Source organism: Pleurodeles waltl, chromosome 7 (assembly GCF_031143425.1).
Source record: "Pleurodeles waltl isolate 20211129_DDA chromosome 7, aPleWal1.hap1.20221129, whole genome shotgun sequence".
NCBI lineage: Eukaryota > Metazoa > Chordata > Amphibia > Caudata > Salamandridae > Pleurodeles > Pleurodeles waltl.
Genome location: NC_090446.1, coordinates 87,671,239 through 87,689,145, shown reverse-complemented (window position 1 = coordinate 87,689,145; position 17,907 = coordinate 87,671,239). Strand labels below are relative to the sequence as shown.

At 46.3% G+C, this 17,907-nt stretch overlaps 1 protein-coding gene and 1 non-coding gene across 7 annotated transcripts in view; both read left to right on the top strand.

Moving 5' to 3' along the window:
- CHD4 (chromodomain helicase DNA binding protein 4) overlaps positions 1-17,907 on the top strand; it is a 97,086-nt gene that overhangs the window by 39,969 nt on the left and 39,210 nt on the right. For 3 of the 6 annotated variants that reach the window (XM_069243105.1, XM_069243106.1, XM_069243108.1), the window contains exons 22-34: positions 1,939-2,056; positions 2,277-2,401; positions 2,605-2,839; positions 3,181-3,359; positions 7,117-7,300; positions 7,413-7,499; positions 7,801-7,889; positions 8,516-8,649; positions 10,613-10,757; positions 10,898-11,060; positions 11,496-11,602; positions 11,696-11,816; positions 12,529-12,591. In XM_069243105.1, coding sequence (XP_069099206.1) covers positions 1,939-2,056; positions 2,277-2,401; positions 2,605-2,839; positions 3,181-3,359; positions 7,117-7,300; positions 7,413-7,499; positions 7,801-7,889; positions 8,516-8,649; positions 10,613-10,757; positions 10,898-11,060; positions 11,496-11,602; positions 11,696-11,816; positions 12,529-12,591 — 1,750 coding nt within the window. The remainder of the gene's footprint in view (positions 1-1,938; positions 2,057-2,276; positions 2,402-2,604; positions 2,840-3,180; positions 3,360-7,116; positions 7,301-7,412; positions 7,500-7,800; positions 7,890-8,515; positions 8,650-10,612; positions 10,758-10,897; positions 11,061-11,495; positions 11,603-11,695; positions 11,817-12,528; positions 12,592-17,907) is intronic. The other 3 variants (XM_069243107.1, XM_069243109.1, XM_069243110.1) reach the window with 2 other exon arrangements.
- Positions 3,421-3,552, top strand: LOC138247541 (small Cajal body-specific RNA 11). The gene has a single exon (XR_011194567.1). It is a non-coding gene; the product is annotated as a small Cajal body-specific RNA 11 (non-coding RNA).

Genomic DNA, 17,907 nt, shown 5'->3' with positions numbered 1-17,907 from the left:
GGTGTACCCACCCTCAGGGCTAGTAGCCATTGGCTACTAACCCCCCAGACCTAAACACGCCCTTAAATTTAGTATTTAAGGGCTACCCTGAACCCTAGAAAATTAGATTCCTGCAACAACAAGAAGGACTGCCTAGCTGAAAACCCCTGCAGAGGAAGACCAGAAGACAACCACTGCCTTGGCTCCAGAAACTCACCGGCCTGTCTCCTGCCTTCCAAAGAACTCTGCTCCAGCGACGCCTTCCAAAGGGACCAACGACCTCTGAATCCTCTGAGGACTGCCCTGCTTCGACGACGACAAACTCCCGAGGACAGCGGACCTGCTCCAAAAAGACTGCAACTTTAGCCAAAGGAGCAGCTTTAAGAACCCTGCAATCTCCCCGCAAGAAGCGTGAGACTTGCAACACTGCACCCGGCGACCCCGACTCGGCTGGTGGAGAACCAACACCTCAGGGAGGACCCCCGGACTACTCTACGACTGTGAGTACCAAAACCTGTCCCCCCTGAGCCCCCACAGCGCCGCCTGCAGAGGGAATCCCGAGGCTTCCCCTGACCGCGACTCTCTGAAACCTAAGTCCCGACGCCTGGAAAAGACCCTGCACCCGCAGCCCCCAGGACCTGAAGGACCGGACTTTCACTGCAGAAGTGACCCCCAGGAGTCCCTCTCCCTTGCCCAAGTGGAGGTTTCCCCGAGGAAGCCCCCCCTTGCCTGCCTGCAGCGCTGAAGAGATCCCTTGATCTCTCATTGACTTCCATTGCGAACCTGACGCTTGTTCTAACACTGCACCCGGCCGCCCCCGCGCCGCTGAGGGTGAAATTCCTGTGTGGGCTTGTGTCCCCCCCGGTGCCCTACAAAACCCCCCTGGTCTGCCCTCCAAAGACGCGGGTACTTACCTGCTGGCAGACTGGAACCGGGGCACCCCCTTCTCCATTGAAGCCTATGCGTTTTGGGCACCACTTTGAACTCTGCACCTGACCGGCCCTGAGCTGCTGGTGTGGTGACTTTGGGGTTGCTCTGAACCCCCAACGGTGGGCTACCTTGGACCCCAATTCGAACCCCTTAGGTGGTTTACTTACCTGCAAGAACTAACAATAACTTACTTCCCCTAGGAACTGTGAAAATTGCACTGTCCACTTTTAAAAATAGCTATGTGTTTTATGTAAAAAGTATATATGCTATTGTGATTTATTCAAAGTGCCTAAAGTACTTACCTGCAATACCTTTCAAATGAGATATTACATGTAGAATTTGAACCTGTGGTTCTTAAAATAAACTAAGAAAATATATTTTTCTATACAAAAACCTATTGGCCTGGATTTGTCTCTGAGTGTGTGTTCCTCATTTATTGCCTGTGTGTATGTACAACAAATGCTTAACACTACTCCTTTGATAAGCCTACTGCTCGACCACACTACCACAAAATAGAGCATTGGTATTATCTCTTTTTGCCACTATCTTACCTCTAAGGGGAACCCTTGGACTCTGTGCATACTATTCCTTACTTTGAAATAGTGCATACAGAGCCAACTTCCTACAGTTAGGAAAACCTGCCACCCTATATCCTTTTATTTTGCATTCTAAGCAGCAGGTCACATAGTTCACCTTTCAAAGTCCTGTGACTCTGCAGTCAGAGGGAAAATTAATTGTAAGAAAAACTGACTTTTGACCTCAGTCTGTGAACACAAAGCAAATGTGACATAAGAACAACAATTAAAAGCCTCTTTTTATTACCCCTTCACTTTCCAACTGATCAGATTGTTCAGTGTCCACTCGCCAGAAGAGACAAGTAAGTATTAAAAAATAGATCGACCTGGTCAAATAAGACTTGCCAATGTGAGTGGTTGAGTGGATTTTTCGAGCCCTGCACTGCTAATATGACCTGAATTTTATTTGTCCCTGTTTTCCACTGTTCAGATATCTCATTCTCTTTCCCTGCAGATGACCAAGATGTTGGACCTACTGGAGGACTTTATGGACCATGAAGGTTACAAGTATGAGCGGATTGATGGTGGGATCACAGGGAACATGAGGCAGGAGGCTATTGATCGTTTCAATGGTACGTATGTTCATAGAGTTCTGGGGCCACCATTAAGCAAGTGCTCGTTAAACAGCAATAGGACAAATGTATTTTTAGTGTTGGGCATCTGTGGGTGATGATAGTGTTTTTAAAAAAAAAAAAAAAAACTGAGATTAAGAAACTGTAAAAGATCACGTAAATATATTATGCCTGGGAATTTCTTATGGGGTTAATCTCCTCCTTATTCTCATGTTTGTAGCTCCTGGTGCTCAACAGTTCTGTTTCCTGTTGTCCACTCGAGCTGGTGGCCTTGGGATTAACCTTGCCACAGCGGACACAGTTGTCATTTATGACTCCGATTGGAACCCTCACAATGACATCCAGGTGAGTAATGGAAAGGAAGATGCTCTTGGTGTTTGATTTCTCCCACCACCACCTAAACAATTGTACTGGTTGGTGGGGGACGGGGGGAGAGAGGAGTGCAAGGTTTAAAGTCTGCTGTGAACTAATGCTACCTCCTTCAATGCTCATTCAGTATTTGCTTTACTCATCTACCCTGCTTGCTACTTTTCTCCCAAATCTCTCAGGCTTTCAGTAGAGCCCATCGTATTGGACAGAACCGGAAGGTAATGATCTACCGATTTGTCACACGTGCCTCAGTGGAGGAGCGCATCACACAGGTGGCCAAGAAGAAGATGATGCTGACCCACTTGGTGGTGAGGCCTGGCCTGGGTTCAAAGACTGCCTCCATGTCCAAGCAGGAATTGGATGACATCCTTAAGTTTGGGACAGAGGAGCTGTTCAAGGAAGAGCAACCCGAAGGTGAGAAGTCATGGTCTGTCTTAATTGACTGTTAGCTGAACTCTCCATGGTTCTGACCTCAAACCATGTTTCTTGTGTTCAGTCTTTAGATCTCAAAAGTTCCTTACGTCACTAAATGATAATACCTTTGCCATGCTTTCTTTATTTTGTGTGGTGTGCGTTAATGCCTTGTATCCAGGATCCCCCCTGAAATCCCACTCCGCAAAGATGAAGTAGTTCCACATGACTCTATGCTTGCGCGCTGTATCGCAACATCGCCTCTTTCAATGCTAGCATACACGGAAGTGTTTCATATTCTGCCAAATTTATAAGGTGCCATTGCGTTGATTCCATTGTATCAGGAGAGAACAAGGATGGAGATGATCTGAGTGTTATCCATTACGATGAAAAAGCCATTGACCGCCTGCTAGACCGCAACCAGGATGAAGTCGAGGAGCAGGAGCTGGAGGTGCAAGGCATGAATGAGTACCTCAGCTCCTTCAAGGTGGCTCAGTATGTGGTGCGAGAGGAGGACAATGCGGTGAGTGGACCTGTTGCTTCTTGGAACATTTAGCTGAAAACGTATCCCTGTCCTCTTGGATGCATCTGACCTGCATTTCATGGCTCTCCTGTTAATGGCAGGTAGAGTCTGCAGGTGGATGTAGAAAAACTCTGTCTATATTGGAGGGCTGTACCGAGCTATGTGCAAACCCTTAAAGGCATGACAGTACATACTGCTGAGCTGACTGCTAGTAGGAGGTTGCAAGGCACTTTTATTTTCCCTTAAGCCCTTCTGCTTTCGCTGCAATTTAGTTTTGTAGTCTGGGCTTTAAGTTTCTTCACAAGTTTACGAGCACCTCCAGCATTGAGAAGATGCATATGAGATCACAAAGCTATCTTGACTTCGTCCCCCTTTGTGCAGTACCCCATCATCTATCCATTTCATGCTGGCCGTGACACTCCCAAGGCCTCAAGGTCCGATTTGTTGTCCCTGCCGCTGGTTGGTGACACTTGTTTGTTAATCATTAGGTGTTTGTTTCTATTAGACCGAATCAGACCCTGACGGCTCCATTTCCTCCTTTTTTAGCCAACTTCAAGGGAAGCCAATTAGTGCATACATGTGTTGTAGGAAGTTGACTCTGTATGTGCTATTTCAAAGTAAGGAATAGCATGCACAGAGTCCAAGGGTTCCCCTTAGAGGTAAAATAGTGGTAAAAATAGATAATACTAATGCTCTATTTTGTGGTAGTGTGGTCGAGCAGTAGGCTTATCCAAGGAGTAGTGTTAAGCATTTGTTGTACATACACATAGACAATAAATGAGGTACACACACTCAGAGACAAATCCAGCCAATAGGTTTTTGTATAGAAAAATATCTTTTCTTAGTTTATTTTAAGAACCACAGGTTCAAATTCTACATGTAATATCTCATTCGAAAGGTATTGCAGGTAAGTACTTTAGGAACTTCAAATCATAAAAATTGCATGTATACTTTACAAGTTATTGACAAATAGCTGTTTTAAAAGTGGACACTTAGTGCAATTTTCACAGTTCCTGGGGGAGGTAAGTTTTTGTTAGTTTTACCAGGTAAGTAAGACACTTACAGGGTTCAGTTCTTGGTCCAAGGTAGCCCACCGTTGGGGGTTCAGAGCAACCCCAAAGTCACCACACCAGCAGCTCAGGGCCGGTCAGGTGCAGAGTTCAAAGTGGTGCCCAAAACACATAGGCTAGAATGGAGAGAAGGGGGTGCCCCGGTTCCGGTCTGCTTGCAGGTAAGTACCCGCGTCTTCGGAGGGCAGACCAGGGGGGTTTTGTAGGGCACCGGGGGGGACACAAGCCCACACAGAAATTTCACCCTCAGCGGCGCGGGGGCGGCCGGGTGCAGTGTAGAAACAAGCGTCGGGTTCGCAATGTTAGTCTATGAGAGATCTCGGGATCTCTTCAGCGCTGCAGGCAGGCAAGGGGGGGATTCCTCGGGGAAACCTCCACTTGGGCAAGGGAGAGGGACTCCTGGGGGTCACTTCTCCAGTGAAAGTCCGGTCCTTCAGGTCCTGGGGGCTGCGGGTGCAGGGTCTCTCCCAGGCGTCGGGACTTTAGGTTCAAAGAGTCGCGGTCAGGGGAAGCCTCGGGATTCCCTCTGCAGGCGGCGCTGTGGGGGCTCAGGGGGGACAGGTTTTGGTACTCACAGTATCAGAGTAGTCCTGGGGTCCCTCCTGAGGTGTTGGATCGCCACCAGCCGAGTCGGGGTCGCCGGGTGCAGTGTTGCAAGTCTCATGCTTCTTGCGGGGAGCTTGCAGGGTTCTTTAAAGCTGCTGGAAACAAAGTTGCAGCTTTTCTTGGAGCAGGTCCGCTGTCCTCGGGAGTTTCTTGTCTTTTCGAAGTAGGGGCAGTCCTCAGAGGATGTCGAGGTCGCTGGTCCCTTTGGAAGGCGTCGCTGGAGCAGGATCTTTGGAAGGCAGGAGACAGGCCGGTGAGTTTCTGGAGCCAAGGCAGTTGTCGTCTTCTGGTCTTCCTCTGCAGGGGTTTTCAGCTAGGCAGTCCTTCTTCTTGTAGTTGCAGGAATCTAATTTTCTAGGGTTCAGGGTAGCCCTTAAACACTAAATTTAAGGGCGTGTTTAGGTCTGGGGGGTTAGTAGCCAATGGCTACTAGCCCTGAGGGTGGGTACACCCTCTTTGTGCCTCCTCCCAAGGGGAGGGGGTCACAATCCTAACCCTATTGGGGGAATCCTCCATCTGCAAGATGGAGGATTTCTAAAAGTTAGTCACTTCAGCTCAGGACACCTTAGGGGCTGTCCTGACTGGCCAGTGACTCCTCCTTGTTGCTTTCTTTGTTCCCTCCAGCCTTGCCGCCAAAAGTGGGGGCCGTGGCCGGAGGGGGCGGGCAACTCCACTAAGCTGGAGTGCCCTGCTGGGCTGTGACAAAGGGGTGAGCCTTTGAGGCTCACCGCCAGGTGTCACAGCTCCTACCTGGGGGAGGTGTTAGCATCTCCACCCAGTGCAGGCTTTGTTACTGGCCTCAGAGTGACAAAGGCACTCTCCCCATGGGGCCAGCAACATGTCTCTAGTGTGACAAGCTGCTGGAACTAGTCAGCCTACACAGATAGTTGGTTAAGTTTCAGGGGGCACCTCTAAGGTGCCCTCTGTGGTGTATTTTACAATCAAATGTACACTGGCATCAGTGTGCATTTATTGTGCTGAGAAGTTTGATACCAAACTTCCCAGTTTTCAGTGTAGCCATTATGGTGCTGTGGAGTTCGTGTAAAACAGACTCCCAGACCATATACTCTTATGGCTACCCTGCACTTACAATGTCTAAGGTTTTGCTTAGACACTGTAGGGGCACAGTGCTCATGCACTGGTACCCTCACCTATGGTATAGTGCACCCTGCCTTAGGGCTGTAAGGCCTGCTAGAGGGGTGTCTTATCTATACTGCATAGGCAGTGAGAGGCTGGCATGGCACCCTGAGGGGAGTGCCATGTCGACTTACTCATTTTGTTCTCACTAGCACACACAGGCTTGTAAGCAGTGTGGCTGTGCTGAGTGAGGGGTCTCTAGGGTGGCATAATGCATGCTGCAGCCCTTAGAGACCTTCCCTGGCATCAGGGCCCTTGGTACCAGAGGTACCAGTTACAAGGGACTTATCTGGATGCCAGGGTGTGCCAATTGTGGGATCAATGGTACATTTTAGGTGAAAGAACACTGGTGCTGGGGCCTGGTTAGCAGGGTCCCAGCACACTTCTCAGTCAAGTCAGCATCAGTATCAGGCAAAAAGTGGGGGGTAACTGCAACAGGGAGCCATTTCTTTACATGTGTCTCACAGGAAACAAAAACTGACAGGAATCTTTTAGAAAAATAAATACATATTTTGACAGAGTGTAACTTGGGCAAGGCCACTTTTTTTTTTTTTCTTCCCCCTCCCCTTCTCTGTTAACAGAGAATTGCGGCTTAAGACAGCTTGTCTGGAAGTCGTGAGTCTCCTTTTGCATTGTCATCCCGGTTGTGAACAGCCCTGTTTGGTATGCTTTTCAATACGTTTCATAGACTGCAAGCATCCACAGTCCAGTAGTGTTACCTTTTGGTTTCTTTGGCATATGTTTGAATTTGTGTCGGGCTGGTATAAATCCACATTCATCCAGTTAGCCTGGCCTCTGCATCTCCTTGCGCAGCTTGTTTTGGTAGCTTATTCTATAGTTTTATAGTTTCATGTATTCGCTTGTCTCCAGGTGTAAAGTTCTCTCTCTGAATCCACGTCTCTCTCTCTCTCGCCCTCCCTATCTCTCTTTCGCTGGCCTCGTAGCAGGACGAAGAGGAAGTGGAACGTGAGATTATCAAGCAGGAGGAGAGTGTGGATCCCGACTACTGGGAAAAGCTCCTCCGGCACCACTACGAGCAGCAGCAGGAGGACCTTGCACGTAACCTGGGCAAAGGGAAGCGGATCCGCAAGCAAGTGAACTACAATGATGGCTCCCAGGAAGACCGAGGTGTGTGTACTCCTTGACTCTGCATGCCTACACTTTGTGGGCAACGCCAGTGCTCTGTCCTTTACTGATTACACCATGTCAGCATTGCTAATTTCCCCATTTTGCATCTCAGATTGGCAAGATGACCAGTCCGACAACCAGTCTGACTACTCAGTGGCCTCTGAGGAAGGTGATGAGGACTTTGATGAACGAACGGAAGGTGGGTTCTTGTTTTGTACCCAGTGGGAGTTGGTGTGTACTGGGGCAGGAGAGGAGAGGGTTGATGGACAGCTCCAAACTGAGACAGGATACATCCATGCTAGTCTTATGCACATCCCTGAATCCCAGGAAAAATTTGGGAAGGGTTCGGTTAAAAACTAGGCAAAAGAGAAACATGTTAATATGTGAAATGTGTGTATGAAAAGGGCAGGAAGAAACGGTTCTTGGGTGGCATTTGATGCAAGAGAAATTCTTCTCAGAAGAAAGCTAGCTGTGCAAAAGCTACTTTGCTTTCCTTCCAGCTACCCGGCGGCCAAACCGAAAAGGGCTGAGGAATGACAAGGACAAGCCACTGCCCCCATTGCTGGCACGTGTTGGAGGCAACATTGAGGTGAGTATCACTTTGTCCCATCCTCCACTGGCAGCTTGAAAGCACTTCCTTATTTTAGTGGTTCCTCCCACCCCATGTCACACTCCAGCTGTGGCTTCTAGGCTAACTCTGAAGTGTTTGTGGTCACTAGACTCAGCAACTCCATTGTACAATCTTCTCTCCCAATCTATTCCAGAACAGGGCAGTAGTAGAGGCAGAAGGTTATTGTGTAGATGGTAGTGTGTGGAAGGTTTCACCTGTATTGATACACTGCTTAAAACAAAATTTTCTAACTACTGAATGTGTTAACCAGTCATCAGTAGCAACTCCCCCACCAAAATTACCCCCCCCCCCCCTTCAAAAAACATAAATCCTCCTGCGCCTTAAGTAGGTCATGCTACTGTCCACCAACTGTCCTTTCCTCCATTCCAAGCTGCGAGGAACCCCTCTGCTGCCTGTTCTGCTTTGGAATCACTTTTGCCCCTGATGGATGAGAGAGCTGGTAGTACCAATGAAGGTTGAGTCAGTTTGGTGGTGCATTCCAGCAGCAGGCTGTTTTCACTGTTACCCTGCTTTGAGCCTGTGTGACCTTTTACCTCTGTACTACTCGACTTGTGAAGGCTTCTTTCACTCCTTCCTCCTTTTAGGTTCTAGGATTCAATGCCCGCCAACGTAAGGCCTTTCTTAATGCCATCATGCGGTATGGCATGCCACCACAAGATGCTTTCACCACACAGTGGCTGGTGCGGGACCTACGCGGTAAATCTGAGAAGGAGTTTAAGTAAGTGGGTTCTTTGTAGAAGCTCTTTAGTTGAAAGATATGTTACCTCATTCCTGCTGATATAGATAAACTCGCATAGGAGATGCATGTCTCAAGAGGACATTTCCATTCCCCTGTGAGAGATTTTACTGTTTAAAAAAAAAAAAATGAGAATACAGATCATCAAAACGTGATGATCAAGTGATACCAATACTCACCAAGTTACACATGACGTGTACAAGTCCAGAGTTACATTGATGGAAGGTTGTATAGACCAATACATATTTGTAGCAGGGCGAACAACGCTTATTATTGTTTGAGCAAGAAAATTTAATTTTATGTGAAGGTGGTTGTGTGACAAAGTTGAAATGGATATGCAAAATTATATTGGAGCAAGAACAAAAAACGACAGAGTGGAGTGAATAAAATGTGTGAAGGGGGGGCAGTGTGGGGGTGGAAGCCATAGTTGGAGACTCAGGTCGGTGGTAACAAGATTTCAACCCAAAATTATGATGTATTCGACGTCAGGGCAACGTATTTGTCCAGTGAGTGCCATATCACATTAGATATTTGAGGATAAATCCGATGAGGCTTGGGAACGATGTGCACTTTAAGGTATGAAACCCACGCCACCATATGTGGTGGGAAATATTATTGAAAGATTTTCCATCTGAGAGAATAACTTTCACTGCAATTGTTAATAAAAGAGTAAGTAAGGCCATATAATTATCTTTTAGGTAGAGAGTATAGCTGGAGGCCCAGGGACCTAGGACTCGGGTGGGGAAATCGAGGATAATAAGCGTTGAAAATCTCAAAGCTGTTTCTCAATTGGGTTCCAAAAGGAGCTGGGTAGTGGACACTGGAAACACACAAGTTGATGTGAAACAGTCTCCGGCTTACATTTCCAACAGATGTCATCTCGCAGCTTTAGCTTATGAAGTCCAGCTGCGGGCCAATGTAATAAATTTATTGTATAAAATTTAAATTGCAGGAGCGAGTGTCTTGCCCGGAGCTGCATTGATAAACGGTTAGGAAGAGAGGGAGGCTCAGAATGATGAAACTTGGACAATTTTACTTTGATTTTTACAAAGCTATAAAAGTCTTAAGTTGGGACGATGATGTAGTTGTTGTTTTTGGAGAAGGAATGGGTAGAAATTGGTATTGCATAGATCTTTGATCTGACAGATGCCTTTAGAGGCCCACGAGAGAGCAATGCTCACAGCCAGATCCGCCTGAGTTGTTTTTGGTTGTTCCTATGGGATGCTAGTCTAGAGTTCTGGAAAGATAACCAGAAGTCTTAATGTAGTCGCAGTATCCATGGCTGCATACTTAATGTGTGGAGGATTGAAATTAGGCATGGTAATGATGGAGGAAAGACGGAAGGGAGAGCAGAGAACTGTCTCTATCCAACACAGCGTTATAAGGGGTATTTGGTACAAGCTATAACTCGCCTTGTGCTTCAGGAAAATCAGATTGGTAAAAACTCCAGTCTGGGAGGTTGCAACCTCCTAGGAGAACGTTCTTTCTAAAGGGCTTTATAAGACATGCTCGCTCTTATCACTCCGAAGTAATGTAATTAGTTTTTTTTCGATTTCTTAGGGGTGGGGAAGAAAGTTTCATCTGTACCATGGTGTAAACAAAATTTACAATTGGCGTAATAATCATTTTGAGCATTTGAAATATACCCCACCACGTGATACATTTAGGCGACCAAAGTAAAGCAGATCTTTAACTTTTTAAGTGTTTGGGATTCATTGTAGAGTTTCAGATAAATCCTTGCAGAACCAAATCCTAAGATATTAGACATTTGGGTTGCCCCTTAACATCCTGAGTCTACATAATGAAGCTGACTTAACAGTTCTATGTGTTTTTTGGGGTTTCACATCCTGGAGCCCTGCTGCTTAGTCAGTAAGAGCTGTGCAATTATATTTTTAAGCGTGTTTGAATGTGCTATTTGTTTCCCCCCCCCCCCCCTTCAAATCAGGGCCTATGTCTCCCTCTTCATGCGTCACCTATGCGAGCCAGGTGCAGATGGTGCAGAAACCTTTGCTGATGGTGTCCCCCGTGAGGGATTGTCTCGGCAGCATGTGCTAACCAGAATTGGTGTCATGTCTCTCATTCGCAAGAAGGTATGTGTAGTACTCTGTAGGGGAAATTTATGGTTATGAGTTGGAATGTTTTTATGATGCAGGACCTCTACATAGGCATAGTGTCCATCTCAGTTAGATGGTTTTTTAATTTTATTTTTGTCCTTCTTTGTTGGATACAGGTTCAAGAGTTTGAGCATGTCAACGGCCGCTGGAGCATGCCGGAGCTGGCTGAAGCAGAGGAGAGTAAAAAAGCTGCAAATCAAGATTCCCCATCACCGAAAACACCCACTCCCTCCACTCCGGGTGACACTCAGCCTAATACTCCTGCACCTATCACTTCGGGTGAGTTGCAACTTTGATCCATGTTCCACAGCCATATTGCACTTCTTTACTCAGTAGTGACTGCTCATGACCTATTCTGCCTCTTACTGTTCGCTGAGGAACAAGCATTTACCTTGTTACATGTGTATATATTTGATTTTGTCGAAGGCTACTTCCTGATGTACAGCAGAATCTGTCTCCCCATTATACCATGGGGCTGCATTGGTTTGTCTTGTTTCTCTCTTGCTCAGAAACCCCGTGAACCAATGCATGGGCTTGTCTAATGCATTTATGTAGGGTGGAGAGGAATCGGTTACTGGGTCGAATTTTGAGAAATGATTTCTACAATCGGTTTAGCCAGATTTGTGATATCCGGGTGGGGGTGGGAGTGAAAACTAAAGTCTGACTTGGTGATGTTTTGATGGTGAAGCATGTTCCTTAAACGTTTTATTCTAGAGGATGGCACCAAGGTAGAAGATGTGTCTGTAAAGGAGAAAGAAGGGAGCCCAGTGAATCCTCCAGAGATTGAAAAGGAAGTGAAGCCTCCTGCTGAAGCAGCTGAGGTAGGGGTGCATCTGCTTCTATAGTACTTGGTCTGTTTTAATAAGCCTACAGCCACCTCTTTACTCACTCCCAACTGCCATACATTGATGTAGGCCCCCGCTGCTGTTGAAGATGTGAAAGCTTCCCCTGTTAAGTCTGAACAGGAGGAGAAAAAAGAAGAGGCGGAGCAGAAAGAAAAGAGCGAGGCAGAGCCTATGGAGGTAGAGACAAAAGGTATGAGCCTCTCAGTGCAGTACAGAGCATGGTGGACGCATGACTGGTGTCCTGCAGCAGTTGAACCATTCATCAGTCTCCCTTTCAGAGCTCCGCCTTCACTTGAATCATCAAATATTCAATGTGTACAAAAGAGGCAGGGATTGGGTAATGTTCTCCGATCAAGAAAGTTGTACTTTAAAGGAAAACCAACTTCCTTCAAGCAAACCAAAGTGTATTTTAGAGCTGTGGAGCAGATTGAGACTCAAAATGTAGCCCAAATCATCACTGTTTACGGCTGCCTCCCAGTAACGGGCTACATTGCTGTTTTCCTGTTTAAGCATTGAGGTCATGTGAAGTAGTGAAAGTTGTTTTTGTGGAGCACTTTAACAGTAAGAAAAGCATTTCATGGCCTTTCTGTATTGATAGGAGAGGGTGATGGTGTGTCTGATCTGCATTGCATGACTTTCCCACCCCACTCGTGGTGGGCAGAGCTGACAGACTGACAAACAGAAATTCCATCTCTATTGGAGAGCTGCGGTGAGCTGTGGGCAAGCCCTTAAAGGCATGGTGGAACATGTAGTCTGGAAGTGGTTAATGGGAGAGGGCTTGTGTATGCCTGTCTGCACTCCTGGCTGAGGAAGTAGACTTTTTTTTACGACCTATTACCTGAACTTGATATATATGTACTAATTGACAACCTTTCCTTCCCCCTCCCCCAACACTATGGTAGAAGTGGAGAAGACTGATGAAAAATCAGCACAACTTCCCATTGTGATCCCCGATGATAAAAAAGGTGAGTTATCTACCACAAGTGTCAATTACTAGAGGTGACTTGCCTCTGTGGGTGCGTGCAGGGTTGACTGCCTTCCATTCAGTTGGCTCTGTAGCTGAGTGCTGTGCTAATTTAGGAGGGATATTCTAGTCTACACTATACAAATTCAGATTATTTTTAAATTGATTGTCTTTAAACACTAGTGAATATCATGATGCTTAATGATGGTGTGTAATAGGAGGCATGTAGTTGATAAGCCTTTCTTCTTGCATTAGTGGGCTGTAGAAAGTTCATATGAGTTTTGATTACAATGATTCTCTTAGCCTATCGTAAGATTCTGTAGAGTTGCAATAACCACAATACTCTTGGAGAATCAGTAAGACTAATGATTAGTCTGTCATTTACTCCTTATTGTTCCATCTGTTTTGCTCCGTCGCTAGTAAAGTAGTTTTGCAGTGTGAATCCTGTCTGTTTCACATTTTGCATTATTTTGACATCTACTAGTTAGTAGGTAGGGAGTTCTTTCTTCCCTTCCTTTTTTTGTGGACATCAACCATTTGCTGCATGACCTTCCTTGTATGATGTTGGATGTACGCCATGGAAACCGCTTTGTGTGGTTGCCATCTTCAAATTCTTTTTTTCCACCATTGGGATCTGGAAGCACACCCAAGAGCTCTGGAGCTAAAGAACAGAAGGAAAACAGTGCTTTGACAAAACAACCAGATAAACACTAAAGAACTAAAGACTAGCAACATGACAATGAAGAAGGCAATGAGAGTACTGAAGGTGGAAGTTATTCCACATGAGGGATTCAACCTTGTGGGTCTGAGAATGTACGACTGGTACGCAGCATATGCCCGAGTGGCTAATTCCAGTAAACTAAACTGGGTTAATGGTGGGATCTAGAACACTAATTTAATGGCACTATCCATTCCAATGGACAAGGTAATACCATTGTGCTGCATTGCTGCTTTGTGGATTTTAAGGCAGCATTTGATAGGGTCCCAAGGGACATTTTATGGGCCAAACTACAAAAATGGGGATTCCACATCCCTTCATCTCTTTAGAGACCAATTACACCCCATTATCAGTTAAAATACACTCAGGTAAGCCTTCCCTGTTGAACAAACCACTGAGAATTTTGTGTTTCTATATTTTGAGTAATTCAAATTTCTGGCCACCCTGAGTACATGTCTATCAAGATTAAAACATAATACTGTCCAGTCTTGCTGGTCATTAGCCCTAATTTATCCAAGGCCACTTCCTGCCCAACACTTATAGGTTTCTGTCTAACAACCATGGCTTGAACTCCAGTTTTACACACTATCACTGGAAATACAGTCAAAACAATCTCACACAGCCCTTTCAACTTGTACATCAATAAGAGGTCACCAGAAGTACAGCCTGATTCTTTCGTTGATCTTTGAAATCCCCTGGTGCCCTTGATGTCCAAGTTGGATAATTTCTTCCATGATTTGACCAGGAGTCTTGTGCCCCTCTAAAGAAAGCCTCCTTTGACAAAGCTCAATGCGAACCTCCCAATATTTGCAGACTTCATTACATAGCCTATTCTTGTTAGAACATCCATCAGAGACTTGTATGAAAACTTCCTGTAAAACGTCTTCTGCAAGTTGTGAGGGAAAAAAACTGGAGACACTAATCACACCATTGGTAACCTCACAGACACTGAAGTCATCTAATTTCCACCAGTCTTCTTTTGAATCAGTCTCAGTTTGTTTAGAAACAAGACACAACAAACACTCAGCCATCTTGTTCTCAGGTCCAGGAATATACTCAACACTGAAATGGTATTCTTGTAATGCAATCACCCACTTGGTGATCTAGGAGGAAATGGCAGCCAGACCTTTCTTACAGAAAATCTCTCTCAAAGGTTTATGGTCAGACCTTACAACAAATGTTCCACCCCAGAGAACCTTCTTGAGTTTCTTAATGCCCCAATAAATACAGAGAGCCTCTTTTTCACTCACGGAGAAGTGAATTTCAGGTCCTATTATAGTTTCTTCCTTACCTTCTTTAACTTGTTTCAAAACAGCTCCTAGACCTTTGGCACTAGCATCTGTGACCAAAATGGTACGTCCTCCAATGTCAAAGCTTTGTAAGGAGGGAACATTATGCAAAGCATTTTTGACGTCTTGAATTTGATTCACACAGAGTGCACCAAGAGAACTTTATACCTTTCTGGAGGAGTGTTTTCATGTAAAAAGTGTGACTTGCAAACTTGGGCACAAACTTATTATTCTAATCAGCCATGCCTAGAAAAGTGACTAGATCCTCCCTGCAGCTAGGAGTGGGGAGTTTTTCAATAGTCTCCACCAGTTGGTTCTTTGGCCTAACACCATCTTTAGTAAGCCGGTGACCAAGGTACTCAATTTCTGGAAGATTGAACTTACACTTATGTTCCCTCCAAAGTAAGACTTTTTTCTTTAAATTTACTCAAAACTTGTTAGATTCTGTTATCATGTTCCTCTTGCCAAACACTACGACCTCATCTTAATATATCTTAACTCCTGAAACGCCCCCCAAGACATCTTCCATGACCCTTTGGAACACAGAGGTTGCAGAGCTCAAACCAAAAGGCAGCCTCGTAAACTTGAACATCCCAAATGGTGTGATGAAAAAGGTCAGGTTCATAGATGTATCATCTAACTTGATCTGATGGTAAGCCGCCCTGAGATCTAAAGTAGAAAAAACAGCCCCCTCAAGTAAAGAGAGAATCTTTGATATATTTGGAAGGGGATACTTATCAGCAATTACACTCTTATTAAGACCCCTAAGGTCTATACAAAGTCTAATTTCACCAGATGCTTTCCGAACAAGAACGGGCGCAAGCCACTCAGTTGCTTCCGTCTCAACAAGATGCCCTCACGTTTCAACTAGTTAAGTTACGATAGCATGGCATCTCGTACTGCCAGAGATACTGTCATCACCTTGCAAGATACTGGTAACGTCCCGTCTTTAAGCACAATTTTATGAGTGTATTTGTTAAGACAACCCACTTTGTCGGTAAACACCTCTTTAAACTCATTTCGCAAATTTGTAATCATTAGTTCATCTCTTCCTTCCACCTTGTGAACATTCTCCTTAAGAGGAGATTGAACTGTTTCTTTCTTCTTGGCTTCTTGCTTCAAGATAATGCAATGTTCACTACTTGGATCTAATAGGATCTAAAGATCACCTTGGTGTGTCCAGCTGATACTATCTTTTTTTTTTTTTTTATTTTTTTTTTTTTTTTTTACACAAGATCTAGATTTTATCTGCAGTTAAACGACCCTTATACTCCAGGTCACCCGAAAAATATCCTAGCAATTTTATCAGTTGACCACCATAAGCAAGTGGCTTAATATCAGTGTAAGGAAATGCCTCCTTGGCATGGTTGCCCCCTGACTTTTTGCCTTTGCTGATGCTATGTTTACAATTGAAAGTGTGCTGAGGCCTGCTAACCAGGCCCCAGCACCAGTGTTCTTTCCCTAACCTGTACTTTTGTATCCACAATTGGCAGACCCTGGCATCCAGATAAGTCCCTTGTAACTGGTACTTCTAGTACCAAGGGCCCTGATGCCAAGGAAGGTCTCTAAGGGCTGCAGCATGTCTTATGCCACCCTGGAGACCTCTCACTCAGCACAGACACACTGCTTGCCAGCTTGTGTGTGCTAGTGAGGACAAAACGAGTAAGTCGACATGGCACTCCCCTCAGGGTGCCATGCCAGCCTCTCACTGCCTATGCAGTATAGGTAAGACACCCCTCTAGCAGGCCTTACAGCCCTAAGGCAGGGTGCACTATACCATAGGTGAGGGTACCAGTGCATGAGCATGGTACCCCTACAGTGTCTAAACAAAACCTTAGACATTGTAAGTGCAGGGTAGCCATAAGAGTATATGGTCTGGGAGTCTGTCAAACACGAACTCCACAGCACCATAATGGCTACACTGAAAACTGGGAAGTTTGGTATCAAACTTCTCAGCACAATAAATGCACACTGATGCCAGTGTACATTTTATTGTAAAATACACCACAGAGGGCACCTTAGAGGTGCCCCCTGAAACTTAACCGACTATCTGTGTAGGCTGACTAGTTTTAGCAGCCTGCCACAAACCGAGACATGTTGCTGGCCCCATGGGGAGAGTGCCTTTGTCACTCTGAGGCCAGTAACAAAGCCTGCACTGGGTGGAGATGCTAACACCTCCCCCAGGCAGGAATTGTCACACCTGGCGGTGAGCCTCAAAGGCTCACCTCCTTTGTGCCAACCCAGCAGGACACTCCAGCTAGTGGAGTTGCCCGCCCCCTCCGGCCAGGCCCCACTTTTGGCGGCAAGGCCGGAGAAAATAATGAGAAAAACAAGGAGGAGTCACTGGCCAGTCAGGACAGCCCCTAAGGTGTCCTGAGCTGAAGTGACTCTAACTTTTAGAAATCCTCCATCTTGCAGATGGAGGATTCCCCCAATAGGGTTAGGATTGTGACCCCCTCCCCTTGGGAGGAGGCACAAAGAGGGTGTACCCACCCTCAGGGCTAGTAGCCATTGGCTACTAACCCCCCAGACCTAAACACGCCCTTAAATTTAGTATTTAAGGGCTACCCTGAACCCTAGAAAATTAGATTCCTGCAACTACAAGAAGAAGGACTGCCCAGCTGAAAACCCCTGCAGCGGAAGACCAGAAGACGACAACTGCCTTGGCTCCAGAAACTCACCGGCCTGTCTCCTGCCTTCAAAAGATCCTGCTCCAGCGACGCCTTCCAAAGGGACCAGCGACCTCGACATCCTCTGAGGACTGCCCCTGCTTCGAAAAGACAAGAAACTCCCGAGGACAGCGGACCTGCTCCAAGAAAAGCTGCAACTTTGTTTCCAGCAACTTTAAAGAACCCTGCAAGCTCCCCGCAAGAAGCGTGAGACTTGCAACACTGCACCCGGCGACCCCGACTCGGCTGGTGGCGATCCAACACCTCAGGAGGGACCCCAGGACTACTCTGATACTGTGAGTACCAAAACCTGTCCCCCCTGAGCCCCCACAGCGCCGCCTGCAGAGGGAATCCAGAGGCTTCCCCTGACCGCGACTCTTTGAACCTAAAGTCCCGACGCCTGGGAGAGACCCTGCCCCCGCAGCCCCCAGGACCTGAAGGACCGGACTTTCACTGGAGAAGTGACCCCCAGGAGTCCCTCTCCCTTGCCCAAGTGGAGGTTTCCCCGAGGAATCCCCCCCCTTGCCTGCCTGCAGCGCTGAAGAGATCCCGAGATCTCTCATAGACTAACATTACAAACCCGACGCTTGTTTCTACACTGCACCCGGCCGCCCCCGCGCTGCTGAGGGTGAAATTTCTGT